This window comes from Pollicipes pollicipes, unplaced genomic scaffold (genome assembly GCF_011947565.3).
Source record: "Pollicipes pollicipes isolate AB1234 unplaced genomic scaffold, Ppol_2.1 Scaffold_2555;HRSCAF=2994_pilon_pilon_pilon, whole genome shotgun sequence".
Taxonomy (NCBI): Eukaryota; Metazoa; Arthropoda; class Thecostraca; order Pollicipedomorpha; family Pollicipedidae; genus Pollicipes; species Pollicipes pollicipes.
This window is the reverse complement of record NW_023596136.1, coordinates 21327978-21341740: the sequence shown is the minus strand read 5'-3', so window position 1 is coordinate 21341740 and position 13763 is coordinate 21327978. Positions and strand designations below refer to the sequence as shown.

The 13763-nt window shown below is 54.1% G+C and overlaps 1 protein-coding gene and 1 pseudogene across 1 annotated transcript; both read right to left on the bottom strand.

The window, feature by feature from the left end:
* The window catches only part of LOC119099083 (equilibrative nucleoside transporter 1-like), a 28755-nt pseudogene extending 15361 nt beyond the window's left edge, over positions 1-13394 (bottom strand).
* Positions 2054-3201, bottom strand: LOC119108871 (frizzled-7-B-like). Its single transcript, XM_037232417.1, has one exon. The coding sequence runs from the start codon at positions 3178-3180 to the stop codon at positions 2509-2511; it is 672 nt and encodes a 223-aa protein (XP_037088312.1). The 5' UTR covers positions 3181-3201; the 3' UTR covers positions 2054-2508.
* Positions 13395-13763: the final 369 nt, after the last annotated feature.

Below are 13763 nucleotides of genomic sequence, written 5' to 3'. Positions count from 1 at the left end.
TTCCGCGCTGACACGACGTCCTGGACAAATGTTACGGTGCAGCTTTGCTGGAAAATGGAAATCTAAACAAAGTCTGCGAACCTCTGCGCCACTGGTCTTCCCACCGCCACCGCCAAGCCGGTAGTTCGGGCATCGCGATGCAATCAACTTGACGTCATACAAGGTATTAAGACCCTCTAATCATGAGGTTATTACCAGTTAAATCATACCCCATCAACATACCACGCAAGAGCTCGCCCCACATCGCACGCATTCCAGCGGCCGCCATCATGCGAACGTTACGCCGACTCCGCCCGGTGGACGTCCTCCCCCTCTCCCCTCCCCCCTTCCCCGTCCGAGTCCTGCCGACGCTGCGGGCCGTCCTCGACATTCCGCCGGGCCGCTAGCCGGCCGGCGTGGAAAGCCCGGTCGCCGCCGGCCCGGCCAGCAGCGCGCCCTGCGCCCACTGCGCCGGCTGATCCCTCCCAGAAGCGGACTTAGCGGCACTGCACGTGACCTTTCCTTGTTTGAACGGTCACTTTCGGTGCCCAATGGCCGTGACATGTGTTCACCGTTGGGCAGGCATGGACCGCTGTGATGGAATGTGGCGGCTGGACGTGTGCAGCCGAAGCTCAAGGCGTCCGACATAGGCGAGAGCTGCAGGAAGTCTCTCTGGTCACAGCAAGGATCCAAAAGCCAGTCGTCTCATCGTATCGCGGCGTTATGGCAGCAGAGCGGAGGTCAGGCGGAACTTAACAAGGAAAATCGGCAACCAGAACCGGGTCAGCTGCCAACACTGTTAGCAGACTTTTGTCCCGCTCGGGGTCGGCTCGGAGTCGACTCAGGAATCCGACAAATTTTCCTTGGATCTAGGAGGCATCGATAAGTTTGAAATTGTATCCGACTAGAGTCTGCGCCGAGACAACTGTTAAGAACAAATCCCTGCGTTGACTAGGTAGCTGCTAATCACATCAAACAGGACTGTTCTGCCGTGTCATACCAGACATATCGCTGCCCTGTAACCACAATGCCTAAACACAAACGTTTGCATAAAGTCATTAAACGGGTCAGCTCAACAGACGACACGGCGGCATCGAGTCGATCGAGAACGATTCCAGATTTGAGCCGCGTCTCCTTGCGTCGGAATCGGAGTCAACTCAGATAATCCTGCGTTGCCCGAGGTCACGGACTCTGAGCCATGCGCGATGAGTCAGAGTCAGAGTCAGAGTCGCTCCGCTGAAGGGGAGTCACGCACGAGCCGGCCGTGCGCCGGCCGGCGCCGGACGGGCGAGGCACCCTCTTGTCACGCAGCACTGCGGAGCGAGCCACTCCACGATCACGCACGGGCACCTCGGCTGTCCGGCAAGACGTCATGTGACAGACCTCGACTGTCCGGCAAGACGCCATGAAATATATCTCGGCTGCCCGGCAAAACGCCACGTGACAGACCTCGACTGTCCGGCAAGACGCCACGTGACAGACCTCTACTGTCTGGCAAGATACCACGTGACAGACCTCGGCTGTCGGGCAAGACGCCACGTGACACACCTCGGTTGTCCCGCACGACGTCACGTCACAGACCTCGGCTGTCCGGCAAGGCGTCACGTCACGGACCTCGGCTGTTCGGCACGACGTCACGTGACAGACCTCGGCTACTGACAGACCTCAGCTGTCCGGCAAGACGTCACGTGACAGCGTTGACGGAAATGAAATGCTCAGCTTACAACGGCATTACAAGTGATAATTATGGCAGGTTACAGACCAAATTGAACGCCGGATGCCCATCTGCCCGATCATTTCCATCTATCTGCGTGATGCACACAGCAGCCCAGGCGAATAAGCCAAGCAGAAGCGAAGAGTTTATTCATCTCCCATCAGGCCAGTAGCAACAGCAGACGCGTCCAACACTACATAGTTGAGGGGCTAGGTTCCAAGGGCGTCACCAGGTCTCCATAAACCAAGCACAATGAGAGGAAAGTACGGTTTGTTTGACGGTATCTGGGGTCATGGATTCGTCCCCTCCCACGCCCCGCCTCCCGGATTCGCCACAGCTGAAAACTGACTGACCAATCAATATTGATCAGCTTACGTCAACCCACAAAGCAGGCTACTCGCACCCCTGTTTTCTCTCTCTTCCTCAGCCGGAGAGCACCGGGACAAACCACCGCCACCCGTCTTCCCGCGCCGGCACTACGTCCCGGTCACCGCCCACATCGTACCGCCCCACATGACCCGACACCACACCGCCCGCCGATGACCCGACACCGCACCGCCCGCCGATGGTCTGACACTGCACCGCCCACGGTCACCGCCCACATCGTACCGCCCCACATGACCCGACACCGCCCGCCACCGATGACCCGACACCGCACCGCCACCGATGGCCTAACACTGCACCGCCCGCCGATGGTCTGACACTGCACCGCCCACGGTCACCGCCCACGTCGTACCGCCCTACATGACCCGACACCGCACCGCCCGCCGATCATCTGACACTGCACCGCCCACAGTCGCTGGCGCCGCCCGCGCCTAGCCGGAGCGGAGCTGACGCTGCAGCAGCTCGATCTCCAGCTGGAGCTTCTGCTGCTCCAGCCGCAGGTTCTGTTCGTGCAGCTCCTGCAGCCGCTCCGAGTACTGCAATAGCTGGGTCAGCATGCGGTCGATGGCGGCCAGGTCGGTCAGCGGCGGCGCCGTCGCGCAGGCCGCCGGCGTCGGCCGCACGGGCTCGGCGGACGTCCCTATTGACGGCGGGGCGCTGGTGGTCCTGGCTGGCGGCGGCGGCGGCGGCGACGTAGCGACGTTAACCGGCGCCCCGGCACACAGCCCACCGGCCGCCGGGTACTGCTCGCAGGAGAACGGCCAACGGAGTCCAAACTTGTTCATCAGCGGCTCGCAGCCGTCCCTGGCTGCTTGGCACAGCTCGCGACACGGCGGCGTCGCAACGTCCAGCACTGTGCACGGAGGGAAGTACAGCAGGCAGAGGAACGACGCCAGGCTGGGGCTGCAACCGACCTTCACCAGCGGCGCGAACTGATGCGCCTCGAGCGCCGCCATATCCAACGTCGTGTGGTTCAGTATGTTGGGCATTATCGTCCTGTTGTAGGGTTGTGTGGCGCAGAACTCGCTGGTTAGTTCTTGACAGCGATCGCTGCTGGCAAACGCCAGCGGCAGCACCAGCACCAGCACTGAGGCGGAGCGCATCGCGGCGTCTCCGACGGCGCCTGCGAGAGACTGAGTTCGTTCGTGCTGTTTACCACCCGTTTAAACACGGTAAGGACGCACTCGTGACGTCACCAAGGCTGCTCACGAGGCGAATCCAGACCGTCCTTGAACCACACGCGTCGGCACGCGCCGCAGAAACGAAGAAGCTTCTTTTCTTTGGCTGCACAAGGGACTGCAAGCTGTAGGTGTGGAATGATTTGAGGACGGCACGTCGTGCGCGTAACCGTGCTTTGATCATGGGAGCGGAAGGCCTGCATTGGACCTAGATCTGCACTGGATCTGCACCTCCTCCCGGCGAGGAGGTGGAGACCAGAGCGAAGATGCGCAAACACCACTGGTGGAGAAATCTGCAGCAAAGCTACCAGATGAGAGAAGTTTTCTTGCTGGGCTGCCAGGTCCGCGAAATACCATGCGTCAACATCATACGCCGCTACGGGTGCGCAACGGGGTGGCAGACAAGGCCCTGCCATAACAGCGCCACAGCGCGGTCGTAAGAATTCTTGAAGTCAACTCGAAAATCAGAAGGCAACGATGCTGAGCGAGGTGAGCGAATCGCACATAGTCATACTTCAAGTTGTTTCAAGTGCGCGGCTCTAGGCAGGTTACCGCCACCCGATCCCTTCAAACTAAGTGACTGGAGTTTGTCATAAAAGCGCTCTCGCCTCTTTCGGTCAACAATGGGAAGGAACAGTGAGGAGAGTTGACAAAATGGCTCGGTGGCTCAAATGATTCATCAAAAACACGGACTATGTGGTCGTAGTTTCACAGAATGAGTTGGTGGAGGCGAGCTGAATCGCAAGAAATAACCCCAACTACCTACCAAATTATGACGACAAATAAGTTTCACCATGGATTTAGGCTGTGGAGAAGAGTTCTCTTTCAGTTCGTTCTCTTCTCAAAGCTCCGGTGTGGGGGGGGGGGGGGATGAGCGGGTAAACTCCATACGTGAGACATTGGCGTTTGTATTTGGGTGCGTCTAGTATCCGTCACAAGACATCAAAATATTCGTGACGGCACTCGACGCAGATAACGTGAAAGGGGTGTTCTTCGCAAAATGAGTTGATGGGGGAATGAGCAGTCAAATTTACGAGACCCATCTCAAAAGTACGTCACCAAACGAGTCTTTTCGCGGATCTGCCCACTTCCTTCTCAAAGTTGGGGAGGCATGAGTCTAAGTGTGTGGGCTGGGACTACGGCTGAAAAGAAAACTACAGCCTGCAACCTTGGGGAGGCGTGAGTCTAAGTGTGTGGGCTGGGACTACGACTGAAGAGAAAACTACGGCCTGCAACCTTGGGCACGCGTGAGTCTAAGTGTGTGGGCTGGGACTGCGACTGAAAAGAAAACTACAGCCTGCAACCTGAGGTCGCTAGATTATTGCATGCGTATGGAGTGCACATGAGCATGGCCAGTGACTTGAGAGAGCGAGAGCACCAGTTATCAATAACCCTCGCCTTGATTTGCCGTTTTTGTAAAGCAGACTGATAGCGTGAGTCGATGCGATAACACCCACCCCTCTGCCACTTTCATATTAAAAAAGAGGAAGTCTAACGGAAAACAACAGTGGATTGGTCTCAACAATACCTTGCGATGGTTAATTTTTTCTTGTTGTTTTAGGTCGATATTTGACTCAACAACATCTTCTTACTGCGACATCTTTTCTGGTTGTCGTTAGGTCGATATTTGACCCAATTATGTAAGGTCAAAGTTCGAATTTTCCTGCTCACCGTACTCATTCAGCTTTACACGTTCATATCTACTAGACCCTTCAGCGGCACGGAACTCGAACAGGCGTCTTGTGCAGTTCTAAGTACAATGGTGTCTAGTTTTGTGTTTGCAGCATGCATTCGTTACGTATGGTTCCGCCAATGCAGCAGTGCAGACCCGCCGTGTGCGGTCGGCGGAATCGTCGATGGTCACTCGCCGCCCGCGCTAGCCATGGATCGCCGCGCAGTGTTCCACATTCTGGGGAGCGGAGGGACGTTATATGTGGAGTGATGACGGCGACACTGGCCAGTGGCGGGTGGAAACAGGAGGCAAGGGTGGGACAAGAGCCGAGGTCCATATTTTAATTGGGGTAAGGATGAAATAAACATCTCGTCTCGATCTGTTTTGATAAATTTCCTTTTGCCCATACTTGTTATGTGCTGTATTATACCGTGTTTATACTCTTCTTTTCTGTCTTGTACTGTGATGCTGTGATCATTCCTGTTCCCATTTGCTTTGTCTGCTGCTCCATCTCCAGGGTGCCGAAAGTGAAGTGGTTAAAGCGGTTGCGTTAACCATTACGTTTCTGGGAAACTAGAGGCATGGGGTTCGATTCCCCGCGGCGCCCGCCCTTTCTGCCGGAGTGAGCGGCAGACGACGCCATATAGCCTCAGGAGCTGAGTGCGTCGTAAGTCCCAATGACGGCTGCTGTTTTAGGCAGTAATCTCCAGCCTTGTGTTGTTATTTTCTACTCTATTCTTCTCTACCTTGTTCTCTCTCATCCTGCCCCGAACGCTAACCTGCCTTGTTCTGTCCTGTTGCCACCGACCCTTCATCTCCTGCTTTCTGGATGTCATGTCATGCCCAGTGACGGTGGAACCGCTATGGAAATTGGGGGACGGAAAGCATGGTTTTGCCCGTTCTTTATGTGTGCTTTATGTCCGTGTGCTATTCTCCCCATCTTGCCTGTAGGATGGTTATTTTTAACATCCCCTTATTCGAAATACCTTTGTTAGTTCAGGTTATCTCTAAATTTCAGTTTCACCCGTTCAATTTTGATTGTTCCCGCGATCTCATGGTCTGATTACGTCCATGCCCAAGAAGGCCCGAAAATGTAACACAGCATGTTATCGTAAACATGTTTCCCAGTGTCCGTTAACTTATCCTATTTTGCGGATCCCTGGCCCATGGCCCCTCCAGCTTCGCTTACATGTGGACAGCACCTACTTCTTCACACGTGCAACTTTTGAGTTAAACACGCATTTTTCATGGTTGTCCATTTCATGTTTACAGAAGTAGTTGCCTGAGAGCAAGGTAAAAAACTTATCAAATTTGGTAGCTTTGCAGCGCATTTTTGCCGGAAGTGGTGTTTTTACATCCGCCGGAATCAATACGACGCATGCACCGAGACGTGCCTATGTCTGAATGTAAACATTTCCACAGCCGTTCGCTGAAGCAGTCTAAATCGAAATTGCCAGCAAGGACTAATATGACGAACTGGACTTATCTGACTGACGGGCATGCATGTACGTGGTTTACCATTGCCGAAATGGCCAAAGGCAGAACCGTACATCCACACTTCCTGCACACAGCACCAACGGCAATGCTCGCTTAACGGCCTATTCCACCACGCAAACATGCATAATTCGCCTAGTAACGATGATGGCATTACATCGTGACGATAGCAATAATGATAACTTGATAACTAATGACGTGCTCGCTGTGATCGGCCCAATTCGTGACGCCAGTTTACAGCTCGTATTATAGAAAACGACGCCATCATGCTCACATCGTCGGCGCGCAAACGTGCACCACGCCCACCCTCCAGCACTCCAGAGCAGCCATGCAAATGTGCCAGTCAGAGGACCTGCTGAACTGGCGGTCTCAGCCCGATACCGAACACGAGTCCAATGTCCGTCAATGCCCCGTCCGTGGGATGACATTACCGACCGCCGGCCAAGCAGAAACCTCCCCGATCTCATGCATGCCGGACGGGTCGAAGGTCACGGTGAGCCATTACCCGAGGCGACTAAGACGCGGACCATTCCGTTGTTGCCTGCGCAGCGGTACTGGACCGGGTTTCCCCAGCCCTCCCCCGCCAGCTCCAAAACACACCGCCAAAGCCGGCCGACACGGACCGGTCTCGGGAATGCGGCGCGCGTGCTGCGCCTGCGCCACGACCGCCACCCCCCCCCCCCCCCCGCCCGCTCCCGTCAGCTGCTCTGCACACCGGCTGACAGGCCAGCCGAGGTCATCAGGTTCGAAGCCTAGTTACGCCACAGCCTCTGCAGTCGCTGGCGCTCTATCCATAAAAGGGGCGCAACGACGTATGTCGGGTTTCCTAAAGATATAAAGCCTTACTAGCAACGCTGTAGACTTTTACAGGCTTTCGTAATGCAAGGCTCAACACGATATTGTTCTGCGACCCTGAAAAATAGTTATTATTCTTACTTGTAACGCATACCAAACTGGCCGGCTTTACCAGCAAAGATTCGATTACATCACGCTTTATTTATTCCTTAGCTATCACAATGTGTCACAGTCACTGCTCAGAAACAGCCGAGCAATAATTATCAAGTTTGTCATATCTCTAAATAATCTTCTTGCTGAAACCAATGAAATCCATCCTCGTAAAGCACACCAAATGACCCGAGGCAGAGAAAAAGCCTCAGGGGAGTTACATAAAATAGCCTGTTCAAGCTGGCAACGATAATCAAAATTTCACTGACATTCTGACTTTGTTTCAAATAAGGCGTGGCCGTGTCTAAGTGATTTCCTTACCTCATACAACAACTTTTGGGTGTAGATATTTGTTTAATCACAATCATATTTGTGTCATACTTTGTTCATTACCCGTCACATTTATAATTTTAATTATCCCACACCGACATACACACATCTATTCCAGAGGTCATGGACGCGGCCTAAGCAGTTATGGGAAGTGCGGGGTTTTAAGCCCACACGCGCATGGAATCCGCTTCACCGTACGCCATGGTAACTTGCTCTTCGTTCTAGATACTCAAACAAACAAGGAAATGCTGCGTCATGCTATCGGGCCTCCCAGAAGTCCACCATCAGCAACAGCAGGCGGCGGCTGACGAAAGCGAGATCAACCGCAGAGAGCAGAACGCAACGTCGGAGGGTGGCGCGGGGCGCACCAGCTCCTCTCGCGGTCGGCCAGCACACCAGCTGCACGACGCCAAGCCACGCCCCTCGTGTCAAGCCACCCGAGTTCGCGCTCAGGTGCACCATCGCTCAGGAGCCCGTGCTCCAGCAGCTTGAACCGAAAGCGGGAGGGGCACCCGGTCGCCGGTGCGGCCGACCCGCGCGCCGCGTGCCGCCGTCGCCGCCGCCGTCGCCGCCGCCGGGGAGACAGCCGACGTCAGCCCGCAGCGGAGCCGCTGGGCGCAGCCAACACGTCCACCACGGCGCCCCGCGCGGCGTCCTGATGCCGCGGACGCCGGCGCCGACCGGCCGGGTCATCCGCATAGTCTGGCTGGGGGCGACGAGCTGGGCGGGGCGTTCGGCCAGCGGTCGCCCGTCCTGGACCGACGGGCGATACCGGCCGGAACCTCCGGCCACAGGTCACCGCGCCGCACCGCGCTGAAGAACGCTTGGCCTCGCGGAGAAGGGGAGCGCAAGGCGACTCTGGCGGCCAGGGTGCGGCCAAGTCAGGGGCCAAGACTGGGGCGTGGTCCGCCTTCAGCAGCTAGGACCGGAGCGCGGTCGGGCCTCCAGCGTCCAGGACCTGAGTGCGGTTCGTCTCCAGCAGTCAAGGCCGCCTCCGGCACGGACGCGCCGCCGCCACGGAGCCGGAGACTGCGGCCCGGCGCCCCGCGGCCCACTCCGCCGCGGGAGCACAGGACTACGGCGGGCCGGCGGGCAGCGCGTGTCCCCCTGTCAGTGTGAATAGAGACGATGGCTCGTCCGCAGCACACCCGCTCGCAAACTGAACGATCGCAGAGGAATCCTGCAGCCGCACGCGTGGCTTCACTGGAGCACGCGCGCGTCACCTCTTTCTGAGAATCTGTCGCGCTCTGCTTCCCAGGACGCACAGCTATTTGCGTGCCTGCTAATACCGCGCCGGTTACCGCGTGCGACGGTTCGTGGAGGCACGCTGACGGCAGTGCGGTGTGGGCCGTATCCGAGGCCGTCCCAGCGGGCAAGGGCACGGCGCTGTGGTCCGTGCGCTCGCCACCGGCCAGTACACCCGCACGCCATGCACTGAGCGAGGGGCAGTCCGCCGGAGGGCTGGTTGCAGCGCCACCTCGTCAACAGGCGGCGCTCCGTCGCCCGTGGTCGAGCGCGTGGCCGTTATACTTTCCCGCAATATGGTTTGTGTGAGACCCGAATGCGCGTGTGGGACCCGGGGAAAAGAATGTGGCTGGTTACGGCAAGTTAGGACGACCTTGCACAAAGAAACCGGCCGGGTCTTCAGGTCTCAGAACCTCTGGTAAAGGTTGGAATTTCCATTCCAAACCGCATACTGCGCAAAGGCGCAATGGCGACGTTGCGAGAAAGTAATCAACAATAGCTCAGATGCACCTCAAGCATCCAACGGCCGTAGTTCACACCTTGGTGCAAGACAACCGGCTTCGGTTCCCTCGTTCCTGCTCACAACAAGACTGTACCATATGGCGTTGTATGCGAATACTTATGCAAGGTTGTGAAAATATTGGCTCGAACTAGGTTATACCGATCAGTCGCAACGGATGTTGCCGGGACGGCACGGGACAGGGCGGTAAATGATGGGACACAGAGTGAAATTGAGTGGGATGGGATGGGATGGGATGGGATGTGATGTGATTGATGTGATGTGATGTGATGTGATGTGATGTGATGCGATGCGATGCGATGCGATGCGACGCGACGCGATGCGATGCGATGCGATGCGATGCGATGGGATCGCGCAAATCGAGCGGATCAAATGAATCGAACTGATTGAACGGATCAAACAGATCCACAAATCGAATGCGTCAGGTCAGATCGCTTCGGTTCGTGTTCGTGTTCTTGTTCTCGTTTGTGTCCGTGTCCGTGTCCGTGTCCGTGTCCGTGTCCGTGTCCGTGTCCGTGTCCGTGTCCGTGTCCGTGTCCGTGTCCGTGTCCGTGTTCGTGTTCGTGTTCGTGTGTGTTCGGCTCGGGTCGGGGCAGGTTGAGTCCAGCCAGGCCTTGGTTCCACGGGTCGACTTTGTTTTTAAAGTGTGCGAATGAGCGTGATTGCTTTTCTCGTATGCGTTTTGACTGCGCTATCATGCACTAACGTGGACACCACGAAACCTAAGGTACCTAACAACCATATCTGTATCTTGAGCCACTCGGTTTCTCATTGAACGAAGCCTGCATATATCCAGAGACCCAAAACTCTTCATTGTACACACCTGAGCAAGGCAGCACGGGATGCCCCGCCTGCGAGCGTCACCTCCCTGCACACCCGGCTGGACAGAATAGGCCAGCACCTAGCCAAGCCCCTAGCTGCGGTGTGTCCTGGCCGGCAGCGGTCACTCACCGTGCCGGGGCGGCGGGGCGGGACGACGACGGCAGCAGCGCCCTCTGGTCGTCGCCGGTCGGCTCCTCCTCCTCGTCCTCCACGACCTCGGCCTCCGGCGCCGGCAGCACCGCGTCCTCGGCGGCAGCCATGCCTGCGGCGGGAGCACCGGATCAGGTCAGGTCAGGTCAGGTCACCGCGGCGTCGGTCCGGCCCGGCGACACGCACGCGTCGGCGGTGACGCGGGGTGTTTGGCTCCCGGGCCCACCACTCTGGCCGGGACAGTGGTCCGGAGATGCGCAGCGGACCGCGACTGATAGCACGTCCAGACAGCCGGAGATATCGCGAGATAACGCCCCCCGCCAAATACGCCGGCTGCACACCCACACCGTGGAGCATCTACTCTCTAACCGCAGGAAGCTTCTGACAGGCCGTGGCGGCCCTGCGACAACTAAAATGCTGCAAGAATGCCTACCAGACAGCATCATTTTGTTTGGAATTTGGGACGTACGTCGCAGTCCTGGATCTCAGTCCGCACGGCTGACTTTAGAGTTTGAGACCGGATCCCTCGCCACCCAGGTCACCTTGAAGACCACCACCCAACTCTACCTAAACGTGTCGACGATGCAGTCTGGAAAAGCAGTCTATGTCTGCGTGTCTGTCCGCAATTATCGCGCCTGGGAAACCAGCGGTATGAGTCCTCACAGTGCCAACCCTTTCTGCCATTTTGAGAGGCGGGTGATACTATATAGTCTCAGCAGCTTGCCTTGATAATAACGTGACCCGACCTTAACCTTCTCCGGCACGTCCTCCACAATCTCGGCCTCCGGCGCCGGTAGCACCGCGTCCTCGGCGGCCGCCACGCCCGCGGCGGAAGCACCGGATCAGGTCAGGTCAGGTCAGGTCACCGCGGCGTCGGCCTGGCCCGGCGACACGCACGCGTCGGCGGTGACGCGGGGTTTGGCTCCCGGGCTCACCACTCTGGCCGGGACAGTGGTCCGGAGATGCGCAGCGACCGCGACCGATATCACCTTGATAAAGTTGATAAAGCATGTTGATAAAGCCATGTCCAGGTGTTTGGATTATCTCTTAGATTGCATTGCATAGAGTAATGTCATATGATTACACCTTAGTTTTGAGCATTGTTACACCTGACGTGAAGTTCCAACTTCCTACCACTGACTTCACTGAATTATGACCTCCTTTACAAAATTATTGTTGGTGAAAATGCTCAAAACAGATACACAGCAACACATTCTTGTTTCTGTGTCTGCCATATTTTGTCCTTTGGTGGTACCAATTTAATAGAGCACATTTATCATGTGTACTGCCAATAGTAGTGACCTTCAACTGGGTCATCATGGGTTAGATTTAAATTATATGGTATTCTGAAAATACCTCTCAGCATAAAAATATCTTAAAATTGTCAGTTGACTATAACCAGCAGATGATGAATGTCTCCGCTTTATCTGTTGCACTAACCTTAGAAATGTGTTTCACATGTATAACTTTGCATGCACAATTTTGGAGCAATAACCTTGTTGGTGGAAGCTGTGGCTAAAACACATGTCATTCAGCAAGCCTAGCCAGCAAACCAGACTGCTGGTCTTGATGTTATCTGCTGGGGTTGATCATGAAGGAAAAGTTTAAAATCAGCCCTATGACATTGAATAAAAAGATAATACAGGAGTCATGTTTCTCACATCTCCTTAGGATATCTGCCATCAATGACAAAAACATACACTTCTAATGAACAACAATTATGACATTTTCATCTAGCATGCAACAATGTGTGCTCATAATGACAAATAGTTATAGAGGTATTGTGTGCAGCAAGTGTGGGGAAAGCAATGTATGTTCTGTGCTGTGCCATGTTAAAGAGTTAATGCAAAGTTTCTCCATGAAAGGTCAATTCTTGCCCTTCTCCTCTGTTCCATTCAGTTCTTCACAACATCTGAGATATTTGTTATGTACAAAGTGGGTATATTTACTAAGAGGGATTAAACGATGCTGTGCCCATTCCAGCATACATAGTTTTTCCTAACCACAAAGCAGAAACTAATTCAAAGAATGTGTGGGCATGAGTAAAACCCAATTAGTAGCAATTCAACACACAATGAAGCGATGTGGCATCCACAATCCAAAGCCAGCAGAAAAAATCATGACCATAGCTGGTTAAAGCTACATAGTGGTTGTAACACAAAACCCTTGTCACGAAGGTGCTTCTAACATGATGGCCTCAACTGGTTTGAGCAACTATATCACTGATGGTATCAACCAGGTTATCCCATATGACCATAATATTGTAACTGTTCACCTGTTGGCAGGTTGCAATTTCACAAAATGAGTTTGGGGGGAGAACTGAGTAGTGTAGTTACTCAACCTGCTCCTAAAATGTGCCAAAAGACTTTTCCCCAGATAATATGCACTTGCTTTTAAAAGATAGGGGGTGAAGTTCAAGTTGGGAGGGGGGTGAATGAGGCCCTATGCCAGTTGATCACATATTATGCCTATTATGCCTTTTGATCACATATTAGTATGCAAAACACCGAACACTTGGTGTAAATTGAGAAGTCCCAAATTTCATACCAAAAATGATAGCTATACTTGATCTCAAACTTGTAAAGAACTATTACAAGAAGTTATGAAGACCCTAGAAATACTCAAGAAATTCAGCATTAGTCTGATAGCGTTACATGGAAAGAGAGCCCATGAGAGTGACCTTTGAATCCTGAAAACTTTGATAAAGGTACGCATATGCACTTAGCTACCAAAGAAGGGGCACATTTCCTGTTTGCTGCAAGGGGTCTTCAACTTCACGTTGATGACATGACGTTGGATAAAACGTATCACTCACCGAGGCAATATCAGCAATGGTATTTCAGTCAGATCAATACATGGCAAACATTTTTGTTGCAACATAACACCAATATTCACGCCACGAAAACATAATGAGAGATAAACAATTCAGCATCTGCAAATACACAGACTGTTTCCCTACAATACCAGCCATCAAGGCCGTACAACAAGCGCAGCTATCGAAACTGTTGCGCATAAATGGCAGTTTTGGCTCAGCTGACTATCAAGAAGGATATGATTTCAGATACTTTCGATAAACGCGATGAATAAAAACTGAATAAACAACAGAAAACTGAATGAAATCAGCAATGATCATTAGAGTGAATGCTCATGCTAGCCATCATCCTAGGGGAGGGGAGGCTTGCTGCGCCCGTCTAAGGTTGTTTGTGGATACATATTCGGCATGTGCAATGGCGCCATTCAGCAGCCCGTCACTTACCTTCGTAAGTTCAAACAAGGTCAATGACCTTTAATATACATAACACAAAACATGTTCCTAGCTTTTTAGTCTCA